Source organism: Ochotona curzoniae, unplaced genomic scaffold (genome assembly GCF_017591425.1).
Source record: "Ochotona curzoniae isolate NIBS_2020 unplaced genomic scaffold, NIBS_Ocur_1.0 patch423, whole genome shotgun sequence".
Lineage (NCBI taxonomy): Eukaryota > Metazoa > Chordata > Mammalia > Lagomorpha > Ochotonidae > Ochotona > Ochotona curzoniae.
Window position 1 is genome coordinate 954,127 of NW_024466999.1, and position 27,083 is coordinate 981,209.

Here is a 27,083-nt window from a genome sequence, read left to right on the forward strand (position 1 = left end):
TGTTGAAATCTGCATTTGCTATGTCTGTAGTATCTTACACAACATTCCTGCACAAAATATATTGTGTCATTTTATTACTTTATTTTTCAACTGATCACTGTAGAGAATTTTACCTGGTGCTGCTGATCAAACTCAGTGCCTGTAGTTTTCAACCCCATCTCTTATCCTGTGAAAACCCAGGCTCTTCTTGCCTATGACTTCCACCACTCTGCCCGCTTTTCCCAGACCTCCAGGGATATAACTGTTCATGACTTTTCCCTGCCATTTTCTTTCTTAAACCCTGGATCTGGGCTGGCAGGTAATAGTCCCCTTTTTGGAACCCTGTGTTTCATACTGCTATTTTTTTTTTTTTTTTGTGGTAGAGCCAGGACCACAGTCCTGCTCAGATATTTTTCTGCCCGATTCCACTTCCTGTGATCCTTAAGAAGTGTTTGTAGTGCCAGCTTGCTTCCGGCCAGCAGAATGGCAGTCCCTCAGGTGGAGGTCATACCGGAAGACACACTTTCTTTCTACATGGTCCTCTGTGTTGCCTTTTCCCCTTCCCTTTGCAGCCCCCCTTTTTTCTTTCTCTTCCACCTATCTCCCCATTTCCACTCTGACAGAGAACTAAAGCGGCTGATTTTAGTTTCGAATGTCAAAATCTGTTAACAATACACTTGGCCTGGCTTTAGTCATTTGCATTAAAAAGTGAAGAAATCACATTTCCACACAAAGGCTTGGGTGTGCAAATGTTGAGCACAGCATTATAAGAGCCAAAAAGGGAGAAACAACAATGTCCAAGTAGTGAGTAAACAGCATGTGGTATGTCCATGTGGTGAGATACATTCATCCAAAAAAGAAGCAAAATGCACCTGAAACAATGTGGCTGAATCTCAGAAACAGACTAAATGACACGAGATCACTTGTGGCATTCCGTTTATAGATGGTTTCCCAGGAAAGGCAAACATAGAGGAAGTATTTATTATTGGTTGTCTGGTGGGTGGGAAAAGCAGTTCACAAAAGGGGCTGTGGGCGTAAGGAATCATTCTGGGATGATAAATGTTCTAAAATTGTATCGTGGAATTGTTACATTGATTTACAACCTTAACACCTATGAAGGTGAAAAGCCACAGATTGGTGAGAATTAACAGTGATGTGCTTAAGGCTGGTGTTACAGTGCACGACTTGGTTAGGATTAGGCCAAATTCCTGAAAAAATTAAGACTGCCCAATACTGTCCATCAGAGTGCAAGGGACGCTATCATGTAACATTGGGACTTTGGACGAGCTTCCTGAACTTTCTCATGCATAAGAGTTGGCTAAGGTTCAGCGAGATGTGTGATGCCGACACATGTGTGATGCGAGATGTGTGATCAGGGTTGGGTAAAGGCTGCGGCCACGCGAGTCTCCCAAAGCCCGGGCTACCCGCGCGTGTTCTGGGCGACGCCTCGGCGGGGCGGCCGGCTGGGCGAGGCCAGGGCGGGGCGCGGCGCTGCGCCCCTCGGCCGGCAGGGGCCGCCAGCGCGCCCTCTGGCCGGGCGGTGCCCGCCCCCGCCGCACGTCCCCGCGCTGGGCTGCCCCGGCGACCGCCTGACCGCCGCCCGCCACGCCAGCGGCCTCGCACCCCGGGGGAGGCCGCAGCCACCTCCGGCCCTTTAGGCGGCTTTGGGTGGCGCGTCCCCTGCGGGAGAGGCGCCGGGTGGTGGCGGAGCTCCGCGGGGAGCGGCGGGCGCCGGGCGGCCGGTTCGGGGTCCTCGCGGGTCCTCGGCAGGCCCGGGGGAGGGCCCTCTTTGTGGCTGCAGTTGGCAAGATGGCGCCGGTGGGGGTAGAAAAGAAGCTGCTGTTGGGTCCCAACGGGCCCGCGGTGGCGGCCGCCGGCGACCTAACTAGCGAAGAGGAGGAGGGTCAGAGTCTATGGTGAGGTCGCGGGCGGCCAGGCCTGGCCGAGGAGGGCCTGCCCTGGGCGGGAGCCGGGTAGGCCGGGGGCGACCGTGGGACCGGCACTTGAGGGGCCATCGCGGCCCGGGAGGTTAGGTCTGCCCCGGGGCTGACCGCCCCTGTCGTTGTCGCTGCAGGTCTTCGATCTTGAGCGAAGTGTCCACCCGCGCCAGGTCCAAACTGCCGTCTGGCAAGAACATCCTGGTGTTCGGTGAGCGCTGGTGCCGGGGCGTTGCCCAGGGGCGCTTGGGGTGGGCAAGGCAGGCGTCTCTCTGGCAGATGTCAGCCGCCCCCCATTCACCTGCCGCCTGCAGCAGGTGTCCTGTGCAGGACGGCTCTGGCGACCCCGGCTAGGAGTCGGGGGTTGGATGCTGCTCCTTGGGAGAGAGTGCGGTGTGGCTGCGTGGGGCTATCGGTGTGTTGCTGAAGTGATTTGGTCGCAGCCTTGGTTTGCGCCCTCGCCTTAGGTGTCCCCGACTCCCCGTGTCTGGGCTTGGAGAGAGCAGTGAGTCGGTGAGGTGGTGACCTGGAGAAGGCGGGAAAGGAGATGCTGTGAGCTCAGAGCCGTGGGAAGTGCCACACCAGCCCTTCTCCGTCCTCTTGAGCAGCGCTGTCAGGCGTTTGAGGCCTCCCTGCGTGTATTCCAGCCCTTACTGCTAGGCTTTCCTGGGGCAGCTCCCTTGTTTGCTCATGAGCATTGGGGAGTTTTGGAACATTCACCAAAGGAGCCCGTTGGTGGGACTGGGACGGCAAAGGCAGCGCCGAGACACCCCCACAAGAACCCCTCCATCCACCAAGAGACAGATGTGTGTTGGTGACTGCTGCCGCATGCCGGGTGTGGGCAGATGATGGTGTTGTGGGAAATAAGTGTCAGTGTGCGGTGGCCCAGGGGTGACAGAACGGTGAGCAGCTCTGAGACCATGGGCAGTTTCTGTACTAGGAGCCTGTTAAGGTGAGCAGGGGCGCGGAGACTGGGAGAGACCGAGTCCCAGTACTCCCTGCCGCAGGCCTTTATCTCATGGGCATGCAGGTCTTCTCGGAGGCACTGCATGTTGTTGGTTTTCCTTCTGCTTCTGAGGTGAACATATGCTGACCACTGTTGTGGGCACCAGAGGATCCTTCAAAAGCCTCAGGGTCTGTGTGTGATCAGAGAGGGGCCCAGGGTCAGAAAGAGCAGGTGCAAAGTGAGGCGGATGAGTTCTTGTCCGGGTCCACCCGCAGGAGGACAGCCTTTGTGTAGTAATGGCCGTGGGTGGGAAGAGTGGGCATGGATTCTTAGATAGTGGCTCCATTTTCCTGAGATGCCATGTATCAAGCCCCAGGAGTGCCTAGGGGGGCTTGCTGGGTTAGAGTTTGTTGAGAAAGGTTGGGAGGGGTTGTAGTTAGTTGGGCAGAGGGAGATGAGGAAGTCGGTAGTAATTACCAAGATTATACTTGAGAGTTGTGCTTAGGCCTGTAATTATTTCCAGTTCCCTAGCCTTCAGAAGGCTGTGAAGGAGATGCACTAAGGTCAGACGTGGAGCGGCTTCTGTTCGTCTGTTCTGTTCTTCGTGATTGTGGGGCAGGAGCAGACCTATTTTAGTTCACAGTTCCAAGATTTTTGAGGCCAGTTGTATTTTGAAGGTTTCCTGTTATTCTTATGAGAAAAGTTTGTCTTGTGAGACACTAGCCCCACCTTTTACTTGCACTTCTCCAAATGCACATCCTGTCAGCCGTATAGCTTTCCTCTCTCGGGACGTGAGGTAGAATGTGGTAGAATGTCTTTAGAGCATGGGGATCGGCCACCTTTCCCACCCCAAGCATTCATACAGCAAAATCAGCTGTTTACTGAAGCAGGTGCATCCCCTGCGGCAGGGTTTGAATGGAATTCTTAGTTGTGACTTTCGTGCCATGACTCCCTAGCCTTGCTCAAAATAAACTGTACACCTTCATCTCCCTCAACCATCAATTGTAGGTGAAGATGGTTCTGGTAAAACAACTCTCATGACGAAACTACAAGGGGCTGAACATGGCAAGAAGGGCAGAGGCCTGGAATATCTCTACCTCAGCGTTCATGATGAGGACCGAGATGGTGAGTGGGCAGGGATCTGGGCAGCATTCCACCTTTTGCCAGGCAGTGTAGGCAGAAGGTCTGGGAGAACTAAGGCAGTGATGCATGAACTGTGTGTCTTCAGTAGAACTTCACGCCTTTTCCTCTGTTTGCAAACACCAGAATGGGACTGGCTGCCACTGCTCTGGCCAGCCCCTGCTGAAGAGGAGAGACTAAAGAGACGAGTTTGACATATGCAGACTGGCAGTGAAAATTTTGTTTTTAAAAAGCTATGGAGTTTCCGTAACCCACAGCCTCTGCCTGGTCCCAGCGTGGCCTCTCAAGGGAAGACGTTTGCTGATGCTATCTGTGGCTGCTGAGTGCTCCTGTCTGGGTTCCTGGGGCGGGGGTAGAGGCTTGGGCATGAATGCTTTGCGAGTTCTCATCCCCAAGGTGTGATGTGGGTGTAATTACTTCTGCTTTCACAGGAGCTAGAATGGGAAAACTCACAGGGATGAGAGAAGTTTTTATCATTCCTTGGGGAGATTGGCAGCAATTCATAACTGTTGAACTAGGAAAACCACTTTAGCAAGACCCTCGGAGCATGCCCCACATCCAGAGACCTGGGATGGGTGGGAGACTGAGTGGGGCTTCTCCCTTTATCTTCCCCTTTACCCCAGATACAGGAAAAAAAATGTGAAAATAATAGTCTTACCCACTTTCCTGTAGCCCTTGAACCTTTGTGCCCTAATTAACTATGTAAAGATTGTCACAAATGAAGGGGAAAAAAAGGTTTTATCATTCCTTCTCATAATTATGTGTTAGATTGGCAAAAATGGTTTTTAGTGACGACTAATCAGTAATGCCTCCTGTATAATGTTAAATTTTTTGTTTGTTGTTTTTTTTTTTAAGGTTTATGTATTTATTGAAAAGAGTTACAGAGCAGGAGAGACAGAGACCCATGTGCTGGTTCACTCCCCAGGTAGCTGCAGTAGGCAGGATTGGCCTGATGGAGCCAAGAGTCTGAAACTTCATGTGGTTCTCACACCTGGGTGGCAGGGGCCAAACACTTGGGTCTCCTCTACTGCTGTTTCCAGGCCATTGGCAGGGGACTGAATGGGAAGTGGAACAGTCAGGATATGAATCAGTGCTAATATGAGATGCTGGTGTTGCAGGTGGCAGCCTTACTTCCTGTGTCACATCAATCCCATATTTTAGGTTTTACTTTTTTTTTTTTTAAGTGATTTTGAAGTCAATAATTATTGTTGCCTAGGTGGTTGGTTTTGGTAGGAAAGTTACTGGTATACTTGAGAAGGTATATATTGGTTAAATTGCTTTCTTTTAAATTTCCTTTACCTATGTAAACAGCAAGGCTCATGATTAAAGAGTGATTATGTAAGTGGGCACTTTCTGGTCCCACAATTTTTTGTTGCTAAAGAACCTGAAGCAGATTTTTTTTCCAGCACTGGAATTTCTGTCCCCTCCAAGAGCCATTTCATAGAGGGCATGGGCTAGAGTCTCCTGTTAATTTTGATTATCCACACAGTACCAGTATTAACTCAGCAGTCATCTTAGAACCCTGGGGTTTTTTATATCTGCTGTGTCTGTCCTGCCCGGCATTCCCTGAGGATGTGAAAGGAAGGTGAGAGGCAAGAGATTGACCTACTGCCAAGGGCTTCTGTAAAAGTGACAGAAGCAAGCGTTTGGGGACCTGACGCATCTAGGACCATTGGAGTCTACAAGCCAGGCTGGGATTCAGGCTATTGTACTAGGCCGAATGGGCCCATATGTTTGCCTCCTCTGCTTCCTGTCTTAATTGGGCAGCCTGGTTATTGTGGATCTGGGCTTTGGAGTGACATGTAACTGGTTTGAACCACTTCTGTGGTTCGTCATTGTGCGTCCTTGGGTAGTTGACTTCACCACTTTCAGTCTCCTCATTTGTGGACTGGGGTGATGATACCTGTCTTGCAGGTGGTTGGAATGAATTGGTGTGTGTTGTGGTGAAGGAGCAGTTTGAAACCCAGAACAGCCCTGGTGCGCTGTTGTTGTGTTCCTCTGGAAGGAACAAAGTGCTGTAGATACTCTGGGGGTCTCTGGACCCTCTTCTGTTTCCAGATGGTGAAGGCATATTTCTTTTTTTTTTTTTTTTAAGATTTATTTTTATTATTTTTTTTATTGGAAAGGCAAATATACAGAGAGGAGGAGAGACAGAGAGGAAGATCTTCCATCCGATGATTCACTGCTCAGGTGAGCGCAACGCCAATGCTATGACGATCCAAAGCCAGGAGACTCTTCCAGGTCTCCCGTGCGGGTGCAGGGTCCCAAAGCCTTGGGCTGTCCTCGACTGCTTTCCCGGGCCACAGGCAGGGAGCTGGAAGGGTCCCGGGAGTGCAAGGCGAGGACCTTAACCACTGTGCCACCGCACCGGGCCCGCATATTTCATACCGAAACTGCATGTTGACCGTATGTCCATGTGTGCCTTGGAGTTGAAATACATATAAACTTGTGTTACAGACAGCTTTAGGATGACCTTAAAAACCTCTTGAGCTCTGCATTTATGAGATTGTTTTTAAGGCTGCCTATGTGGGAGTTGCTTTTTGATGGAAGAGCTGCCCTTATCTGTGCTTAATTATACAGCTTTCCGCAGAGCCCTTTGATCGTGTGTGTGACTGGTGTGACAGCATGTTTTTCAGGCCCACATTAGATAGTGGTCTCTGGCTTACACCTTTCCAACGGAGAGCTGCCAGCCCAAGTTGGGTACATGATGTGTGTGTGAGTGTGTGTGTGTGATCTCCATGCGCGTGTGTGAGTTGGGTTAGTGGGAAGAGGACCCACTGCTGGCCTTAAGGGCCGCACATCTGCTGATGTCTGCATGTGGACCAGTGCTCTGTAGAGTGGGTTTCCAGAGCCCAGACCACAGCTGCTGGGAAATACTTCAATATTGGGATTGAAAGTGTACCTAGATTTAGATGCCTTATTCTTTTTAAAGTCAGGAGTATATAATTTTTTTATAGTATATTAATGGTTATACAAAATTAATATATATGTTGGAATTTATTGGAAAAAAAAAGTTCACAAAGTGATAGTTTTCATGGCAGGATTTCTCTCTCAAGCTTCTTTCTGAAGAGTAATTGTTAATATATTTTCCAGAAATGTATTACCAGTTTGAATAATAGTCTGTACAGTTTGGTGATTCAGGTTTGATTTTGGAAGCATACACTGCATTAAATGTCAACGTTTGCGCTTTAATAGATTATGACAAATATATGTGTGTATGTGTACATATGTGTGAAGGTAGAATCCAGTGTCCCAAGCCATAATGTGTCTGTCACTTTTATGAATTCTGGCCTGTTTATTTCCAATGTGATTTTCCTTTCTCCCTTAAGTCCATCCTGGGTTAATTTGAAGCAGATTTTAGGTATTTCATCTACAAGTGCTTCTGTGTCTAAAAGATGAGGATTTTTAAGAAGTATGACCACATTATTGTCACAACAAAGGTAGCTCATTGTCATATCATCAGGCATCCAGTGATTCAGATCCAGATTTATGTGCGTATTGGTTTTATCTTAGCATTAAACTGCAAAGGTCCTGTCTGGCACGTTCACAGTGTGTGAAAAATTGCCTCATGGAACCGACACAACAAAGGCGTTTGGAACCACTGGCTTGGGGCACAGTGAACATTGGTATTTTTGGTTCTTTTTGGTTTTTATTGGAAGGTGAACTGTCTTGGGGCTGGCGTTGTGACAGTAGTTAAGCTGCTGCCTGTTATATCAGCATTTCATATCTAGTTCTGCTTCAGTTTCTTTGTTTCTTTGTCTTTCTTTCTTTCTTTCTTTCTTTCTTCTTAAGATTTTTTTCATTTATTTATTTATTTTGAAAGATTTACAGAGAAAAGGAGATACAGAGAGAAAAATCTTCCATCCACTGGTTCACTCCCCAAGTGGCTTCAACAACCAGAGCTGAGCCAATCCAGAGCCAGGAGCAGGGAACTTCTTCCAGGATTTTCAACTCAAGTGCAGGGTCCCAAGGTTTTGGGTTGTCCTGGACTCATTTCCCAGGCCACAAGCAGGGAGCTGGTTGGGAAATGGAGCAGCCAGGATACGAACCAGTGTCCATTTGGGATCCCAGTGCATGCAAAGTGAGGATCTTAGTCACTAGGCTCCTGCACTGGGCCCACGGTTCAATTTCTTTGTTTTGTTTTGTTTTGTTTTAAAGATTTATTTATTTTTACTGGAAGGGCAGATATACAGAGAGGAGGAGAGGTAGAGAGGAAGATCTTCTGTCCGATGATTCACTCCCCAAGTGACTGCAACGGCTGGTGCTGCGCCAATCTGAAGCCAAGAGCTTGGAGCTCTTCTGGGTCTCCCATGCGGGTGCAGGGTCTAAGCCTTTGGGCTGTCCTGGACTGCTTTCCCAGGCCACAAGCAGGGAGCTGGATGGCAAGTGGAATGACCTGGATTAGAACCGGTGACCGTATGGGATCCTGGTACTTGCAAGGCGAGGACTTTAGCTGTTAGGCCACGGTGCCAGGAGCTATGGTTCAATTTCTGACTGCTCTGCTTCTAATCCAGTTCCCTGCTGGTGTGCCTGGGAAAGCAGCGAAAGATGGTCCTTGAACTTGGACCCTTCCCACCCATGTGAAAGTCCAGGATGGAGTTCTTGGCTGCAGGTTTTGGCCTGGCCTGGCCCAGCCCAGGCTGGAGTGACCATTTAGGAAGTGAACAGTGGATAGGATGGCTCTCTCTTTTTTCTCTCTCTCTTCCTGCCTCCCTCCCTTCCATTCTTTGTTCTGTCTTTTCAATAAAATAAAGTCTTAAAAATTTGGTCTGGCACAGTGGACTAGCAGCTAAAGTCCTTGCCTTGCACGCTCCGGGATCCCATATGGGCTCCAGTTCTAATCCCAGTGGCCCCACTTCCCATCCAACTCCCTGCTTGTGCCCTGGGAAGGCAGTTGAGGACGGCCCAAAGCCTTGGGACTCTGCACCCACATGGGAGACCAGGAAGAAGCTCCTGGCTCCTGGCTTCGGATTGGCATAGCTCCGGCTGCTGTGGTCGCTTGGGGAGTGAATCATTGGATGAAAAATCTTCCTCCCTGTCTCTCCTCCTTTCTGTATATATAACTTTCCAATAAAAATAAATAAAATCTTTAATGATAATAAGATGCCTTACCTTTATGCCTAGCTTCTTTTTTCCCCTCAGATCACACACGCTGTAATGTTTGGATTCTGGATGGAGACCTGTACCACAAAGGCCTGCTGAAATTCGCAATGTCTGCGGAATCCTTGCCGGAGACCTTGGTCATTTTTGTTGCAGACATGTCTAGGCCTTGGACTGTGATGGAATCCTTGCAGAAATGGGCTAGTGTTTTACGTGAGCACATTGATAAGATGAAAATTCCGCCAGAAGAAATACGGGAGCTAGAACGGAAGTGTAAGTAAAATTGAGTTTTGCACTCTCTTTGGATGACCCTGCCTGCCTACTCTGTGGAAGGCGAGAGGCTTCCCCTGCTTGTGTGTGTCCTAAGTTCACTGCACATTTCAGCTGCTCAGTGTCACAACTGGAGAAGAGGAGGCAGTGTTGCCTGGTACCTTAGTGGGTCTGTTCTCAAAGGAGATTTCTTCCTTCGGTCCCTGAAATGAGATTCTGTACTGTGGCTGTCAAGCTTTTGTGTTTTCTCTGCCTGTGGAGTTGGCATCAGAGGGTGTTGGGGATGTGGGGTGCTCTCTGCAGCTTGAATCCTGCTTTGGAGTTCCTCTGGGGTCCCTGTCATGGGCGCATTTCGGGGAAGCCCTACTGAGACAAACCTGAGACAAATTCTTTGGCTCCTGGCAGTTTAGTACTGGGTTCTAAAATTTTAGTTCAAGATAGGAAGTCATTTTTGTGCTTCTTGAAATGAAAGGCTATTTTAAGCCTGAGGATGTCCCAAGCTCTTAAGAGAACAAAGAACTTGGAAATAAAAGGAAGTTGGTTTCCCCGTTTGCTGTGGTTCAGAAGCTTGTTTTTCTTTCCCCTTGCTTCTGAGCGGTTACATCACCTTCTGTCCGCTTGCCAGGGAACTGGGAGGGGCCAGCATTGGAGCTGCAGCTGTCCTAGCTAGGGGAGGCTTGGCCTCTTCTGGCTTGTTGCCATAGGATGACATCACTCCCTCTTGTGAATACTGAGGGCTGCTGGGCACGACACATGGCATCTTCATTCTTGCTGGCGGAAGATTCAAGAATTGTGATCTGCTTTTCAAATCACATTTCCTGCTGTGTGTCTTCCTGTACTCACCTTGTCTGGCTTGAGCCCCGCAGTAGCTAAAACGGAGTTTTAACCTTTTTCTCTGTGTGTATGTGTGCTTGTGGGTTTCCTGAATGAGCTGCCGTTATTGATATGCAGCTCAGCTTGTCTGTCTCCGGCCACTGACCTTTCCAGATAAAGCTTCTGTGCCTGTGAAATAGAGACCTTAAAGGCCGCTTCTCACAGTAGACGTGGGACTGAAGGGCCATCTGTATCCAGTGCAATCAGAGCTTGCTGCTCTGAGAGGGGGCTAGTGTGCCGCAGACTGCGGCTCTTTGAACCTGTTTTCTTACAGGGATAACCTTGTAAGGATTTGTTAAAAGAAAAAAGGAGAAAGACTGAGCCAAGAGTGGGGTTCCTTCCCAGGTAGGGAAGCATCTGCCCGAGACCAGGTGCTGCACAGTGTGCTGGGGCACAGCTGGATAAAGGTCTGCTTCTGGGGCTCTTGGGCATCCCTGAACCCCTGTCTTCTTTCTGTGGTCTCAGTTATTGATGGCCGTGCCCTTGGGGGTGTGTTCCCTCTGCATGTAGCAGAACACCTGGGAAATGCTAGTATTTACAGGACACAGGTGTGCTGGCACAGTGAGGCAGTTCAGGATAGGAATTAGCCAGGGAGACAGGCTGGGGACCTGGGTTCCTGTGGCCTTGCTGCTTTGCTGTGTCTAGGTGTGGCTGTCTTCCTCCTGGTACTGGAGCTTCAGCTCTCACACCCATGTTCCAGGCAGCAGGAAGGAGGAAGTGGAAGGACAGGCCAAAGGGCACTCATCAATCTGTTACGGAGGCCAGGAAATTTAGGCTTAATCCTGCGGAGCCCTGTGTTTTAAGGCTGGAGTCTTAAAGCATTTTGTTTGGCTTTGAAGGGGAAGAAGAGCACATGCTGGGGGCAGATAGCAGTTGCTGGTATCATGCCTGCCTGCGTCTCAGGTCTGGCTAACGTGCCCAGAGCCTCTGCTCTCACTGTCCCTTCTTAGAGGGGTTTGGCATGGCAGGATGTCTTTGTGCCACGTGTAGAAGGAGTGCCTTTGTTAGGGCTGGGGTTAGCTTACATTTTAATAAAGCATTGGGCAACCTTGTGTTCACAGGCCATCACTTCCCAGGTATTCTGTTCATTGTGTTGGGTATGTGATGCTTTCTGTCTGGGGCATCTCTTGTGTATGTGAGTCTAGGGGGTCATTAGAACTGTGGAACCAGTGGGTGGTCAGTGAGGTTGGAGGGATAAGGTCCAAGCAGCGGCAGCAGCAGGGGTCACGTTCCCTGTGATCTCTTTCCCTGCTCCCTCATGTCAGAAGGGAAGCTTAGGGTTCCTGCTGGGAGACACTGGCCATTACCTGTTGGGAGACATATAGTTAGCACTATGGATTGTGTTGAGCTAAGCAAAATTTTACACATCCTACATCTAAATTACACACTCTTTCTTGGGCCTCTCTTATGTGTATGGTAGGCGCATTGCCTCTGCCTTCCTACCTGTAAAATGACAAGTTACTTAAAAACCTGTGAATCCCCTACTGCTGTTAGCCACAGGTAAGTTGTTGCTTTAGGGTGGGAATGGTCTGACCCAAGGCTCCTGAACTCTCCTCCTGCCCTGGCTTCCGTAGTAGGATCCTGTGGAGTTAGGGCAGCTGCTAAGTAATGGAAGTCCATGACGCAGGCTGCTCAACTGCCCACTGCCCCCTCCCTTCCCACTGGGATATGGCTCTATGGAAAGCCGTGGTGCCTCTTGGGAGCTCACCCAGACAGTTGAGCCATTGTATTTTTCTTTGATGTGAAGGCTGCTCACAATGTTTTTGAGAAGGAAATGTGAGAATCTTTGGTTCTTTTAAGCCCCTTCAACAACTATGTTAAGTTTCTGTTTAAACTAAGGCATCACTTGAGTAGATACTAGAATATATACATAAACTTAATTAAAGAGAAATTGTCTTATAGCCACATCTTAGGGCCTAGTTTCTTTTTTACCCAATATTCTGTGAAACACTGTGAGCTCCCAGGTAATGTCTGCAGCTCTTGTATTGATAACCTAAAGTTTTTGTCAATAAAAAATTAAAATGCATTATTTGAAAGCTGTGTGTGAAGTGTATATGTTTTTGCCTGGGCCTCTTATAAATTCTTTTCAGTGATGTTTGTGAAAGACAGAAAAAAGAGATTTCCCATCAGTTGATTTACTCCCCAAATATCCGCAGCAGCTGAGGCTGGGTCAGGACAAAAGCCAGGATCTTAGAACACAGTTTGGGTATCCAATGTCAGTGTCAGTGACCTAGCTGCTTGAGTTGTTGCCTGCCATCTCCCAAGGAGCCCATTAGCAGAAAGCTGGGATCGGGACCTGAGCTGGGATTTGAACACAGCCACTCCAGTAGGGGATGTGGAAATCCCAGGTGGTTCTTAGAGGGTGTGCCAAACACCTGCCAAACACAGCTTCAGTTCTGTCCTTTGCCTTTACTTGCCTCCTGTGATGTTGATGAGACAAAAGGCCTTTGGGTCCTTCAGTCCTGTTGAGCTTAGAAGAGTAGAGCTGCCTATTTGCTCCTCTCACTCAAAGTAACTTGAACCGCTGTGTCCATGTGCCGTGGACAGGTCAACTTTGCAGCGCCCACAGTGAGTGCAGGCATGTGGGCCTTGGGCTTCTTGGCTTAACAGAGCTGATGGACTACTCGCAAGTTGAAGGCCCTCATTAGCCAGGGTAGGGGATATATGTGGTGAGAAGTGATGATACAATCTGATGCAACTAGGAGGTTGGTCACATGGAACTGCTTATTTTCTGTGCTGGTATGCTGCCTCTCTCAGTTTGCTAAAGCTAATGTGTGTTGTATTTGTATATATGATTTTATTTCTTTTTTCCATTAGTTGTGAAAGATTTTCAAGACTATGTTGAGCCCGAAGAAGGTTGTCAAGGTTCCCCCCAGAGAAGAGGCCCTCTGACCACAGGCTCAGATGAGGAGAGCGTTGCTTTGCCCCTGGGGGACAACGTGCTGACTCACAACCTGGGGATTCCCGTGCTGGTGGTGTGCACAAAGGTGTGGGCCAGGGGGGCCTAGCATGCTGGGTGACCAATGAATTGTCACTGCTGTCAAGAAAGTTGGAGACATTTAGATAAAACTTTTTCACAAGGGGGCATTGGTCTCACTTGTGGTTCATCAAGATGGCATTGAATGTCAGGTTGGAAAACTGTCATTTAATGATGCTACTGGGAATGAGATTGCTCAGGTTGTTTCTGGCCTGGGCTAATCCTCTTGTGGCACACTGTTGACTTTCTTTGTAAGATATTAGCTTGTTTGCTTTGTTTATTTACTTTATGAAAGGCAGGGAGAGGGACAGATAGCCTATCTGCTGGTTCACTCCTTAAATGTCCACAATAGCTGGCAGGGACCCAGCTGCTTGAACCAGCACCTACTACTTCCCAGGGTGCACCTTAGCAGGAAGCTGGAACCAAGGGTGGGGCTGGGACACAAACCCAGGCTCTCCTGTGTGGTGTGTTGAAGTCCCAAGCAGCATCTTGGCCTTTATACCAAATGCGTGCCCCAAAAGCAGTTTTCATGTCACCCAAACTGGTAATGAAAAAGAGAATGAGTTGGAAATAGGAATTAAGTTCAGTTGTAGAGAAACAAACTTAACATCTCTTACATAAGGGGAAAAATAGTTTTAAAAACATTTTGGATTGCAAAGTGCTTTGTTCCAAATGAACCTGTTGCCCCACAATGGGGTGTGCCTGTCTCCTCCTGGTAGTGAGAATGGAAACCGGCGGCCAGCAGTCACAGCCATGACCCTTGGGCCTGATGAGACCTTGTTCTGTGTTGAGAGCTACTGTAAACTGATTGGGCCTGTCTGTAGAGAAACTGAGGCCTAGAATGAAAGGGACAACTCCCCAGTGACTTAGTGCTTGGCCGCCTGTCCTCCTCAGTACCCTGAAGCTGGTGCTGAAGAAGGCCTCAGTGGGCGGACAGTAACTCTTTGTCTTGGTGTCTCCCCTGCAGTGTGATGCCATGAGCGTCCTGGAAAAGGAACACGACTACAAGGACGAGCACCTGGACTTCATCCAGTCGCACCTGCGCAGGTTCTGCCTCCAGTGTATCCTTGGGGCGCTGGGTCGGGGCCCACAGGCATGGACCTCTCTCCAAAGGGGTAAAGCACCATAGCAACCCCAGGGAAATTGCTTGTATCTTTTGCTGTGTTGGAATTTGAGACTTATTGACTTGTGCTTTAGGGTAAAAAAGTATTTATATAACTGAAAGGCAGAGTTAAAGAGAGATATTCGATCCATTGGTTCACTCTTCAATGGCTGCAGTCTAGACCTAAATGAAAGCAGTACTCAGGATCTTCCAGTTCTCCCACATAATGTGCAGGAACCCAAGCACTTGGGTCATCTTCCTTGGCCTTCCCAGGCTCATTAGCAGGGAGCTGGATTAGAGCAGCCTGGATTTGAACTGACACTCATACGCATACCTGCATCACAGGTGGCAACAACTTGTTGACAGCACAACATTGACCCCTTGTGCCTATCTTTGATTACAATTTTTTTTAAAGATTTATTTATTTTTATTGCAAAGTCAGATATATAGAAAGGAGGAGAGACAGAGAGAAATATCTTCTGTCTGATGATTCATTCCCCAAGCAGCTGCAACAGCTGGTGCTGCACCAATCCGAAGCCAGGAGCCTGGAGCTCTTCTGGGCCTCCCACACAGGTGCAAGGTCCCAAGGCTTTGGGCTGTCCTCAACTGCTTTCCCAGGCCACAAGCAGAGAGCTGGATGGGAAGAGGAGCTACCAGGATTAGAATCGGTGACCATATGGGATCCTGGTACTTGTAAGGCGAGTTTAGCTGCTAGGCCATGGGGCTGGGCCCCCTTGATTACATTTTAATGCTATGTGTTTGATGGTTTTTCATTATGAGGAAATGGATATGTAATTGTCTTACCAGATTTGTTTTACAATTGTTTTAAAGATTATTTTCATTGGAAAGGCAGATATACAGAGAGATGGATGTACAGAGAGAAAGATCTTCCATTCGCTGGTTCACTTCCCAAGTGACCACAACAGCCAGAGCTGAGCTGATCCAAAGAGAAAGCTTCTTCCAGGTCTCCCACATGGGTGCTGGGTCCCAAGGTTTTGGGCCATCCTCTGTTGCTTTCCCAGGCCATAGGCTGGGAAGTGGGGCTGCTGGAACATGAACAAGCACCCATATGGGATCCCTACTGTGCTACTGTGCTGGTCCCGACCTTTCTCATTTTTAAAAGTTACCTATTTATTTATTTGAAAGACAAAATTAGAGAATTATCTTTCATCTGCTAGTTCTCTTCCCAAATGGGCACATGACCAGGGCTGTGCCACATTGAAGCCAGGAGCTTCATCCTGGTGAGGTACACAAGTCCAAGTCCTTTGGCTATGTGCTGCTTTCCCAAGCATATTATCTGGGAGGTGAATCAGAAGTGGAGCAGCCCGGACTAGAACTGGTGCACATATATGGCATGTTGGGGGTCACAGGTGATGGCTTTACCCACTCTGCCACACCGCCAGCCTCCCCCTGCCTTTTTTTATTTGGTCATAAGTTAACAAAGAGAAAGGAGGGAATTTTGAATCTGCTGGTTTACTCCTCAGATGACCACAGTAGTTGGGGTTGGGCCAGGGCCAGGCAATGGCCAGAAACAACATCCAGGTCTCCCTCACGGGTGCAGGAGCCCAAGCATTTGAGTCATCCTCCTCTGTTTTTTCAGGCTCATTACTGGAGCTGGATGAAAAATGAACAGTCAAACCGGTGCCTGTAGTATGCAAGATTGCAGTCAGTGGCTTACCTTGCTATGACAGCACTAGCTTCTACCTTTTTAACTGGTAATACTTTCTGTTGCTCCTGTATTGATCAAATTGGTTAATCTGTGAGACCACTATTTTTAGAATTGTACTTGTGTATGATTTTTTTTGTCTCTTCTGCTGAGTGTTTTCCTTAAGCAGATTGATTAGATGGAGCTGCCTTGATTTACACATCAGTGAAAGAAGAGAAAAACCTCGACTTACTGTATAAGTACATCGTGCATAAAACATACGGGTTCCACTTTACCACACCTGCCTTAGTTGTGGAAAAGGATGCAGTTTTTATGTGAGTTCTTCAGTGGTAACACTTTGAGACTCCTCTCTTTATAGTTCATTTGGTTTCTGCATGTTTCTTGGAAGGTGCATCTGGCTGTGTCATGCGTAGCTGGCACTCGCTGCATTGGGTTAGAGAGCGTCACCTTTGACCTTCTGCTGCTTTCTGGCTTGTGCAGTTTTCTGCCTGAGGGAAGAGGGATGCTGCTCGGGGTTTCCTGACCAGCAGGCCTCTGCAACCACTAAGGGGGTAAAGTGATGGTGTTCAGCCGCAGCAAGAATCAACGGAGACAGTCTGATTGAGCATGTCTGTTTATTGTAATGCAAGCACAAACTTATATAGACTAAGAAAGGGGAAGGCAGAAGGGCATCTCCAGACTGTTCCCACTTAAGAGCAGCACTGCAATTGGCTAGAAGGTGCGTCTCTCTAGTCCCTCCTGTCAAGTCATAGGTCAGATGCATGACTGGCAGGTACTCTGTGGGTCATGTATACCAGCCAGGCTGGCAGGTAGTGCGGATTGCACCTGACTTCTAAGAGTTACTTATCAAAGAGGTTCCATCACAGCTTGTCTAAGGACAAAGAAGTGAGACTGTGATGCAGCCCACAGCCCTCGCCTGTATGACCAGTGAACAGGCCAGTTTGAGGTCTCGGTCAGCCAAAACCATTGTCAGGGGCTACCCGGGAACACAGTGTGCTGCGTGCCTAGACCTGCCACATAGGTCAAGCAGGCAGAGATCCAAGAGTGAACTCCCACAGGGTACCATCAGGGGTACGGACTTTCTTTGTGCAGAGCATTGCCAGGATGTCAGCCAGTTATGTGGGATACGTCCGGTCTATACAGGCCTGGTGGGGAGAGGGAGTTGAGCTCTATGGAATGTTTCTTTGGCGACTCTGAGTACGCGTCAGTGCGTGGTCTCATTGGCAGAGGCGACTGCTCGTATCCTTCCATGTACCTGTCAGCGTGGGTTTCGTGGTGCTGAGGGCTTGCTGTGTTTCTGGCATTTCACCCTTGGGGAGCCCCTGGAGTTGATGGCTGTTGACAGGTGTGTGTGCTCATGGGAGAACCCCAGATGTTAATAAAAAGCATAGACAGATGATGATCCTGTGCTTTCAGAAAAGACTCGTTCCATTAGGTGCATGTTCAGGGCTGGGATCCTTATGGGTTAAAAGCATTTACATGTGTTCATTCAGCAAAGCTTACCCAACCCCTCCTGAGTCCCCAGGTGCTCTGCTGTACACAGAGAAATGAGTGGGCCCTGCTCATAGTCCTGCAGAGGACACACGTAGCTAAAGAGAAGATCAATGTTAGAGTAGTGGAGGCATTGTGGCAGGAAAGGCAGTGGGGGATGCTGGAAGATAGGGTGGTGGGTCTCCCAGGCGGTGCGGGATCAGGGATAGAAGGTGAAAGGCTGCAGGTGCAGTAGGGGCTCTTCCTGAATCAAATATGCTTCTTTGTGTGCATTGTAGGAAGGCCTCATTTGGCCTCCTCCTCCTGATTTTGTCTTTATTAATTTGTGTAAAGGAATCTTCTATCTATTGAATGACAAATCCCCATTTCTGCACTAATGGGCTGGGCCACGCTGAAGTCAGGAGCCTGGAACTCAATCTGGATCGTCCAGATATAGTGAGGGTCCGTGTTCTTGGGCCGCCGCTGCTGCCATCCAGGGTGTATACCAGCAGGAAACTAGATTGGCAGCAGGACTAGCACTCACACCCAGGGACTTGGAGCTGAGACACAGGTGTCCCAAGTGCTATATCTAGCACACCTGTTTCAGAAAGTCATCCAGGGCGTTCTGCAGGCAGCAGAGACACAGGCTCAGGGAGCTTGTGGTGTGATTTTGGAAGTCAATCGCTCCTACCTACACCACGTGTGGTCTTAAGGAGGAAGGGATCAGAGACTTTGGGGGTGCTAGCAATGAAGGAGCCTTTAAGGATGTGTGGGTCTTGCCGTGTCTTGAGCATCTTGGGCATGCCTTGTTTTGTGCTTTTGGTTCCGTTTCTTATCTGAGAATTGCTGTATTTGGCAAGGCCATTATGGTGGAGTGCCCCGAATAATCACTCTCTTAAATTAGGCTTCAGCCATCTTGCAAATTAGGTGCCATCCTACCCTGTGGTGTTGAGCAGGGACAGCCTCCATGTAGGATTCTCAGTGACTCTTTGGGTTGTAGGTTATACACAGACTTCTAGACACATCTTCGCATGCCAGCAAAATGAATGAACACATCTACAGAGGGTGTCCCTGGAAGTTCACTTCCTGCAGGAAAGGATCCTCTAGGACTCCCACCTGGGGGAAAGAGTTGTTCGCTGAGCGTTCTGCTATGTGCTGCTATCCGCATGCTCCTCTGCCAGATAGGCCTGTTAATCTGGCTCTTTGTGGTAGGTTTGGTGACTCTGCACATCTGGTGTGTGGTTGCATCCCATACTGGCTCCTTAGGCCTGCATCTCATGAGCTGGTCTGGGTGGAGCAGGACAGGCAGTGTCACCTGCTTGGCTCCTTCTGCAGTGAATTCTGCTTAACTGTTGGAATCTATATGCCAGCCGCTGCCTGCACAGACCCCATCTAGGAGAGGTGTGCTCTGCTGGTGCCTGGAGGCAGTCCCAAGAAAAGCTGGTGAGGCCCTGTCTTTGCTTCAGACCTGCAGGCTGGGACAATGAGAAGAAAATCGCTATTTTACATGAAAACTTCACAACTGTGAAGCCAGAAGATGCATATGAAGACTTTATTGTGAAACCCCCTGTGAGAAAGGTACTCAAGCCTTTGCTTGCTTATGCTTTGCAGGGCTTAAATATTTTAAATGGGCAAAGAAGCAGTTTTTACCTATTCTGCTACTTTATGGGGGGAAAAAAGCGAAGTCATGCCAGAGCTTTTTTGTTGGTCTTTAACAAGGTCTGGTGTGCAGATGGCCTGGGGTGGTGGGCCAGGAATGAATGTATACTCAGTATGCCCCTGAAGCTGGTGGCGGCTCACGAAGTCTACACCCAACTGTGACCCCCTCTGCTTTGCTGTTTCAAACCCTCTGATGCTAGGGTATTCTGTAGATCTCCTGGGAGGTGGCATTCTGCACCTGCCAGACTCAAAGACAGTAATTGGCCACCTGCTCTGGCTGGTTTGGGGAGGGGTCTGTGCCAGGCTTGAAAATGATCTGAGCAGGGATTCCCCCTGGCCCTGTGTGGAGGTCCTAGCCCAAGCTTCTCCTTGAAGCATGAATCATGAGGGTAGTTGTGAATGTTTTTGGCCTGTGGTCATAAACCTATGTCACTTCACAGCTGGTCCATGACAAAGAGTTAGCAGCGGAGGATGAGCAGGTGTTCCTAATGAAGCAACAGGTAAGAAGGCTGTGAGGTTGGAACAGTGACTGCTGCGTGCGGGAGGTGCTAGCTCCAGGGCAGGGCTAGGAGGCTGACAGTCAAGGAGCTGACAGTATTCCAGTTCTCCCCATTGGTTTGCTGCGAGTTGCGGTTGGAGTGCCTACCTGCGTGCTGTGCAGACTGTCCTGCAGGCATGGTGTTAGTGTCTTTTAAATGTCCTTTCTCTGGAAGGACTCATTTTCTGGCCTACTTCCTCTGGGGACAGTCAGTCAAGTCGGCCTCACCTCTGTTGTATTGCAAAGCTGTGCACAGCCCCGTTCAGGAAAGCAGGTGAAGCTTATTTTGTGAGTAATGATGGTAACTTCCCTGAGTTGACAATCTAGAACACTAACCCAACTTCATTCCTCTTTTACCTGGGCTGTTGTTACAGTCTTGGGTATGCCTGATGGGACAGGGATGTCACAGGGTTGTTAAAATTTATTAACTCAAGCAGCAGACCAAGTTGTTATCTTCCCTATGACTGGAGTAGGCCAGAGCCAGGAATTCAGTTCAGATCTTAGCGCCAACCCCCCCATGCAGGGATGCCCCCAACTACTTAAGCCATCACTGCTGCTTCCCTGGATGACTTAAGCAGGAAGCTGGCAGCAGGAGCCAGAGTGGGTTTTGCTAAGTTCTTAACTGGTTCCTTGGAATATTCACCATTCCACTGCTGCTTTTGTTTTGTAATTACAGCGTAAAACTTAGGACTTTGTTGTTGCTAATAGTGCCCTCTGGTGGAATATTGGAGTAAATTATTCTCCAGACCTGTACACTGTGCGGGCCTTGGTTAATGGGCAGTTTGTCCCTCTCTTTGCAGTCACTCCTTGCCAAGCAGCCAGCCACGGCCACAAGAGCCTCCGTGAGTATCTTACACTACACAGAGGGTCAAGGCCCAGTGTCAATTGTGGCTTCAAACTTGATGCTATTACTTGTGTGTGTGTTCAAATTTTCAGAGGGAATCTGGTTTCCCTATAGCCAACCCCACAGCTTGAAACATGGAATGTGATGAAGGAAGACAGCTGGGAGTGAACTAACTTTGCTCTCACGATCACTCTTCTCTGAGAAGCTGAGGTCTAGAAAGGGACTAGGCTGGGAGCAGACTCCAGTCTTACTCCCAGACTGGGAAGGAGCCAGGGGAATCAGGTCTTCATTTTTGGAATATGTGTTGGCTGTTATTTTTATGCCTGTATGTGATCTGGGCTGCTTTTTGACTTAGGAATCCCCTGCGAGAGGACCCTCTGGCTCTCCAAGGACCCAGGGCCGAGGAGGGCCAGCCAGTGTGCCCAGTGCTTCCCCTGGCACGTCAGTGAAGAAGCCAGACCCAAACATCAAAAGTATGTATCCCATCTGCCTGGGGAGAGCTGTTCCCTGCTGGGGCTCAGGTGGAGCCCCTGAAAGCAGGGCTGTTTTCTTCCCAAGGGTGGACTGCTTTCCATTTCTCTTCTCCCAGAGGGAGAGGTTCATGGTTGCCAGACCAGGGCCTATTTATTCCTTTGTTGAACTGATAGTCCACATATTTGACTTAGTGTAAAAAAAGAGAGAGGAAAAAAATGATGATTAGGTTCTACACAGTCCCTCATAGAGGATTCCAAATTAGAAATTCATATTAAATGTGTATTTTGAATTCTTGATTTTTAATCCCATCCTACTCCAAAAGGTAGACAGACCGAGGGGCCTTTCATCTACAGGTTTACTTCCCAAATGCCTGCAGCGACCAGGGCTGGGTCAAGCCAAAGCCAGGAGGTAGGAGCTTCCTCTGGATCTTCCATGTGGTTTGCAGATTCCCAAACATCTGAGCCATTAGCTGCTGTGCTTCCCAGGGTGCTGGGTCCCAAGTGGAGTGCAGGACTTGAATGCACACTCCAGTATGGGATGTCAGCGTCCCAGGTGGTAGCTTAATTTTGTGCCCCACAACACTTGCCTCGAATTCTTACTTTTGTTTCTCATTTGTATTATTACTACTTAATTCTTACCTGCTTGGTGAGTGTTTATTCAGGATGTGTACCTTTTTCAGCAGGTTTGGAGTGTTAGGCTTAGAAACCTTGTTAAGAGCTCTGCCTTAGGTCCGATGGGTAAATCCTTGCCTTAGATCCACTGGGATCCTGTATGGATGTTGGCTTGTGTCCCAGCTGCTCCTCTTTTCATCCAGCTCCCTACTTGTGACCTGGGAAAGCAGTAGAGGATGGCCCAAAGCCTTGGGACCCTGCACCTACATGGGAGACTCAGAAGAAGCTCCTGGGTCCTGGCTTCAGATCAGCTCAGCTCCAACTGTTGTGGCCACTTGGGGAGTAAACCAGCAGACAGAGTATCTTTCTGTTTCTCCTTTCTGTATATCTGCTTTTCCAATTAAAAAAATTAATCTTAAAAAAATCCTGTCTTGCAGACAAGGATATGGCGTGAAGCACAGGTCATCTGTTAGGCTCCCAGACAGATGTAACATGTTTCTGCTTAGTACTGCTGCTATCACCTACTTAGCCTCAGCAGTAGCATTGGATAAGGACTCAGTATAGAAGTTGGTAGTCTGGGAAGATGGTAACCACAATGACTGATTCCAGTAAGAACCAGTTTTTGTTTAATTAAGTCATCCAATTTGTGAAGTGCTTTTTTTCTGTTTTTCCCACAGATAATGCAGCCAGTGAAGGCGTGCTGGCCAGCTTCTTCAACAGTCTTTTGAGTAAAAAAACCGGTTCCCCTGGAAGTCCTGGTGCTGGAGGGGCACAGAGCACAGCCAAGAAGTCAGGTAGAGCTGGGTGCCGGGGACCTGGGACCCTGGCTGTTCAGCAGGGCTGGGAGGATGGGGAGCAGACAGGAGTGCCCACCCACACCTGACTTACAGAGCCTTAGGCTCCTGAGTGGCCAAGCAGGGAAACAGGTCCCCCTCATACTGAGCAGTAGGAGCATTTTAGTCCTGGAGGTTCCCTCTGCCCATATTGTGTATAATTCGTGCCCATTCACTTTCTTTGGACCTGTCCTTTGAATGAGTAAGTGAATTATGAATGTGACCCTGCTGCTGTAGCAGCTCTATTAGAGGTTGTGGTTGTTGAAAGAGCAATGTGGTTCCTTAGAGCAATGAAAACTAGCCGAGTTCATTTCAGTAGAGTAAAGCAAAAACAGTTTGCAAGTCAGATACTTCTCAGGAGCAGAGCTTACTCTGAGAAGTGCAGCAGTTGAAGAGAAGGGAAGTGAGATACAGAAAACACCCTACTTGGATACTGCTTGGTCTGTGAGCCAGATGGTTGGTTAATGCCTACGTAACTTGCTGAAGGCCTTCCTGCCACTAGCCAAAGATTGGTTATTGTGATTAGATTCTGAAATGGTTTGGTCTGTGTTGAATCCAGAACTGGTACCCAGTCCAAATTCACGGTCTCCCACAGGTTTATGTAACAGGATCTAGAGTGGACTGTTGGCGTTTATCCTGTTTCATCTTTTCTGTGGTGCTGTATAGGGTTTCTGTTGAGGTCACTGTCCCCAGGCTTACCGTGGGCTTGGGCTGTGAATCCTTACTAACACATGTAAGGGTCTCTTCCTCCCACACACAGATTCCTCCATCACATATAACATCTCTGGTGGCCCGCCTGCCTCACCTCCCCTGGGAGCCTTTAGGATGATATGAGGTCTTGGAGATCTGTGGAAAGAACCAAGTTTCTTGGCAATTAATGCATTTTTAAAAGGTCTTTACTTTTAATTTTCCATAGACCATAGGGGTATTATTACAGTATTTTCCAGACTGCTTCTCAGGGCAGAGGAGATCCTCGGAGGTTCCTAATCCATCCATAGGGCACCCTTGTGACTCAGAGTCTCATCTGGTGGCTCAGGTTGCTCTTCTGGACCCCAGCTGATGTTTGACAACAGAAAGCTGTGGGCACCAACTCTGTGAGCGCTCTGGCATTTGTCTTGGCTCTTACTGCTAGAAAGGGTTTCCCGGCTGACTATAGGAGTTGGTCTAGATTATGGAAATTAGAAGCAAATCCCACATGTATGTCTGTGCAGGGCAAAAAGGCATTTGTGACAGCATGACCCTCTGCCCCTTCCAGGTGGTGTGTGCAGGATGTGAATTTGCAGGCTAAAAGTTTTTAGAAAGGCCTGTGTTTGTGGCCCAAAGTGCCCTCTGCCAGGACTCGGCACAGACCTAAGACATTGAGAATCAAGGAGGGCTGAATTAGAGTCGGTTTCTAAGTTTCTGCAATGAACAAGCTTCCTCATTCCCATTGAGGTTACTATCTGTATTTTCTGTGTTTTGCCACTGCTTGTTAAATAAAGGGCAAAGGTTTATATGGCTCATAGGATGGTGTGGTCCAGGCTTTGGCTTGGGCCCCTTGGTGTGTGGCAGGAGAAAGGGTCCTGTCTCAGAACTGAAAGACAGAGACCCAGCTGCAGCTTCCACAGTCCCCTGGTGAGCCCACCCCAGAGACCAAGGCCCTTGCCCCTCGTGTGTCCCCCTTACCCCTCCATTTTGCTGTGCCAACTCCATCTAGCACGTGGACTTTGGGGAGACAAAGTACATCCAGGTCTCAGCATTGCTGCCACACATAGTTGCAGAAGCCTGCCTCTTTTGAAGTGTCCCTTTGTAAAGATTGTTTTCTCATACCATTGTCCTTTCTCTTTCTTTTTTTTAGGACAAAAGACTGTGTTATCAAATGTTCAGGAAGAACTGGATAGAATGACTCGAAAGCCAGACTCCATGGTAACAAACTCTTCAACAGAAAATGAAGCCTGATCCTCCTTACAAAGTGCATATGTCAAATGACCAAATAACTCTGTATATTGATCTGCTAAGACCAGGATTTTTCTGATATGGCACATGCTATCAGTTTTGGGGCAGGGGAGATGAACTCTAAACAAACAAAAAACTTCATTGGCTTGTCCAGGTGTGAAATACACATTGAGGAAGGTTGTACGTCAGACCCCTTACTAAGGAAAACCCTTGGACTCTTGGGTTGTGCTCTCGTTGGCAGGGAGTGCCGCTGCTTTCTTGTGGAGGGAAAGTAGAGCGAGAGAGGGAGGGCCCCTTTCCTGTCGGGTGGAGCAGAAGAGCCTAGGCAATCATTGACCTGAGAGGGTGGTGTCTGACCATTTGTGTGTTAGCAAATTCACTTGTTCTTGGAGGCAGATTAAGTAGCAGAAAGTGCAGGAAAGGGAGCGACTGGAGGGGGAAGCGAGAGAAGTGATGATGGAGAAGCTGAACGTGAGGGAGGTGGAGGAGTAGGAGGTGAGCAGTGTTAACAGACTGTGTTTACAAGTCGAGTAATCATTGTTTAAGACTTACCAATTAGAAACATTTCCAAACTAAACACTAAGCAAATGGGAATTAGACCTGTTCTTGAAGCATTTTGCACTAATAAAGATGTGTTAAGTGCGAGGCGTCTGAGTCAGCTGGCGCTGCTGCCCAGGGTCCACATACTTGGCCAAGCCATGTTCTGATGGGAGGCCCTAGGCTCCACGCACATGCGTGGTGGGGCAGACAGTCACTGCAGAATGTATTCAAAGTCAGCAGTTTAATTTACTTTAACTTGTGTTTTCTAAATAGTTCTTGCTTTTTAAATTGTTATTAATTATTTTTTAACTACCACAGGCTGGCCTATAATAGGAATGGGGTGACCGCCCTCCCTTTGTCGTGGTGCAGTGCGCTGCACAGTGTGGGGACAGTTCACAGGCCATTGCACTCCAGTTACCTGGCTCGCAGCAGGCCCTGCCTCCTAGCTGGGGGACCTTCAGAGTCCTGGCTCCCTGGTCTGACCAGTGCTATTAGGTGGACAAATATGTGGGAGTCTTTTTTACTGAAGATGAAAGTTAAAGATTTTTGTGTTTTACATAAAATGTAGCACTTTGTTTTCGTATGGAAATGATAGTTTCAGATATCTCCCATTTAGGGCAAATCCATGCACATTGTCATGTCACATCACTATTCTGGGATTGAGTTCTGTGAATTTGGAATGGCACTTTTTAATTTTATATATGATACAGCGTTGAGATGCAAACACTACCATGAACTGTGTTGTCAAACCAAGGGAGAGAACCACACTTCACATACATGGCATTTCCTATGAGTGTTGTCCTGTCTCAGCATCACTTCTGTAATGTTATGATATGTACATACCTGCTCTGACTGACCACTAATGTGCTGGGCATCACAGCATAGCCTGTGTGATGTAACAAGACCCATAAAACTGTCTTGACTTGCTTATAAGGTCTGAACACTGTTGATGAGAAAGTTGAGTATTTACTTGCCTTTCTGACGAGCAAAAATATGTTTCTTGTGCCAGTTTTTGTTGTTGAAATATATTATTTTTTTCTTAAATTTTTTTTCTTTTAATATATTGTGGCTTCCTATTATCAGGTTGTCTAGGTGATGATGGCAAACTCTGTGGAATGATAGTAATGGTGTGATGACCAACAGAGTCCAAACAGCTTGTGGCCACACCAAAGGGCAGGGAGTAGAAGGGATACTTACTGCTTCTGCAGCAGGCGGGGGCAAAATGAGTGACCTCAGGAGTCGGAAAGCATTTTAGGAAGGGCACATGCCCAAGAGGGATGTGGTGTGGTTTGAAATTTTAATGCAGAATTTTAAATTGTTTTTATTTTTTATCCTTTGAACTGATAAGCACTTTGTGTGTCAATATCAAATGTCCTGAGCACGCAGAAAAAGGTCCAGACACCGGTCTTGGGAAGGAAGGGATTCATGGAGACTACTTCCTGGCTCTTATGTCAGAGGGCTGCTCCTTGGAGCGGGAGTAACTGGGGCACAGCGTCTGTGCTCAGTGCTTGCCAAAGCCAACCTACCCTGAGGAGCTGCAGGGTTCTTCCTGGGCTGGAAGGAGAGAGGACTTTGTTACTTTAGGGTTCTCAAGCATTGGAACCAAAGGCCAAATAATAGCCTTTACTCATTAAAGTAAGATTCATTTTATTTGCAGAATACACTTGTATGGTAGACTGTTAAAGAAAATTTTATGGCTATTTATACACATTATAATAATCACATCTACTATTTGTCTTTAAAATGGAAAAATCAAAGAAAAATAAGCCCAGCCTTGAAGAGGGGGCCTAGATGAAGGCCCATGAATTGGTCTTTTCTAAAAAAATGCAACAGGTATGCTGCTAGATTATTTTATTTTGTTTGCTTTTTTTTTTTTTTTTTTTTTTTGGTTTGGCCTTTTAAGATCAGTATTTAAACTGTTTTATTAATTTAACAAAGTTGAAAGTGACTGCTCTGTACATCATGATCATAACATGTTGATGCTGTAAGTGAAAGTTCGCTGTCATCTAGATACTAAGTTTATTGGTGTTTTTAACGTCAAACTAGGACTGCAGGTTATCTGTCCCCCACCAGCCTTAGACAGGGGTATGACTCAATCTGGGGGCCGTATGCAGTCATGTGGAACCTTGCTTTCTAGTGCTCGGGGGAAATGTCTAATTACTGGCTTCAATAAACATGAATCCAGACTG

At 48.0% G+C, this 27,083-nt stretch overlaps 1 protein-coding gene across 3 annotated transcripts; it reads left to right on the top strand.

Moving 5' to 3' along the window:
- Positions 1–1,690: 1,690 nt before the first annotated feature.
- On the top strand, positions 1,691–27,083 carry LOC121167685 (cytoplasmic dynein 1 light intermediate chain 2). Of its 3 annotated transcripts, XM_040997238.1 has the most exons (13): positions 1,691–1,895; positions 2,054–2,127; positions 3,871–3,987; positions 9,145–9,375; positions 13,063–13,232; positions 14,190–14,283; positions 16,169–16,304; positions 18,927–19,038; positions 19,560–19,619; positions 20,458–20,499; positions 20,857–20,974; positions 22,264–22,380; positions 24,257–27,083. In XM_040997238.1, the coding sequence occupies exons 1-13, from the start codon at positions 1,789–1,791 to the stop codon at positions 24,355–24,357; spliced, it is 1,479 nt and encodes a 492-aa protein (XP_040853172.1). In that variant the 5' UTR covers positions 1,691–1,788; the 3' UTR covers positions 24,358–27,083. The 3 variants fall into 3 exon arrangements, with proteins under 3 accessions (XP_040853172.1, XP_040853174.1, XP_040853173.1); XM_040997240.1 differs by lacking the exon at positions 9,145–9,375 and having other exon boundaries at positions 1,717–1,895; XM_040997239.1 differs by lacking the exon at positions 3,871–3,987 and having other exon boundaries at positions 1,717–1,895.

Bases quoted from the DNA above. Each gene is read 5' to 3' on its own strand.
- LOC121167685 (XM_040997238.1), top strand. From the start codon at position 1,789: ATGGCGCCGGTGGGGGTAGAAAAGAAGCTGCTGTTGGGTCCCAACGGG. The intron at 1,896-2,053 runs GTGAGGTCGCGG...TTGTCGCTGCAG, and splicing joins GAGGAGGGTCAGAGTCTATG to GTCTTCGATCTTGAGCGAAG. The intron at 14,284-16,168 runs GTATCCTTGGGG...CAGATTGATTAG, and splicing joins GCGCAGGTTCTGCCTCCAGT to ATGGAGCTGCCTTGATTTAC.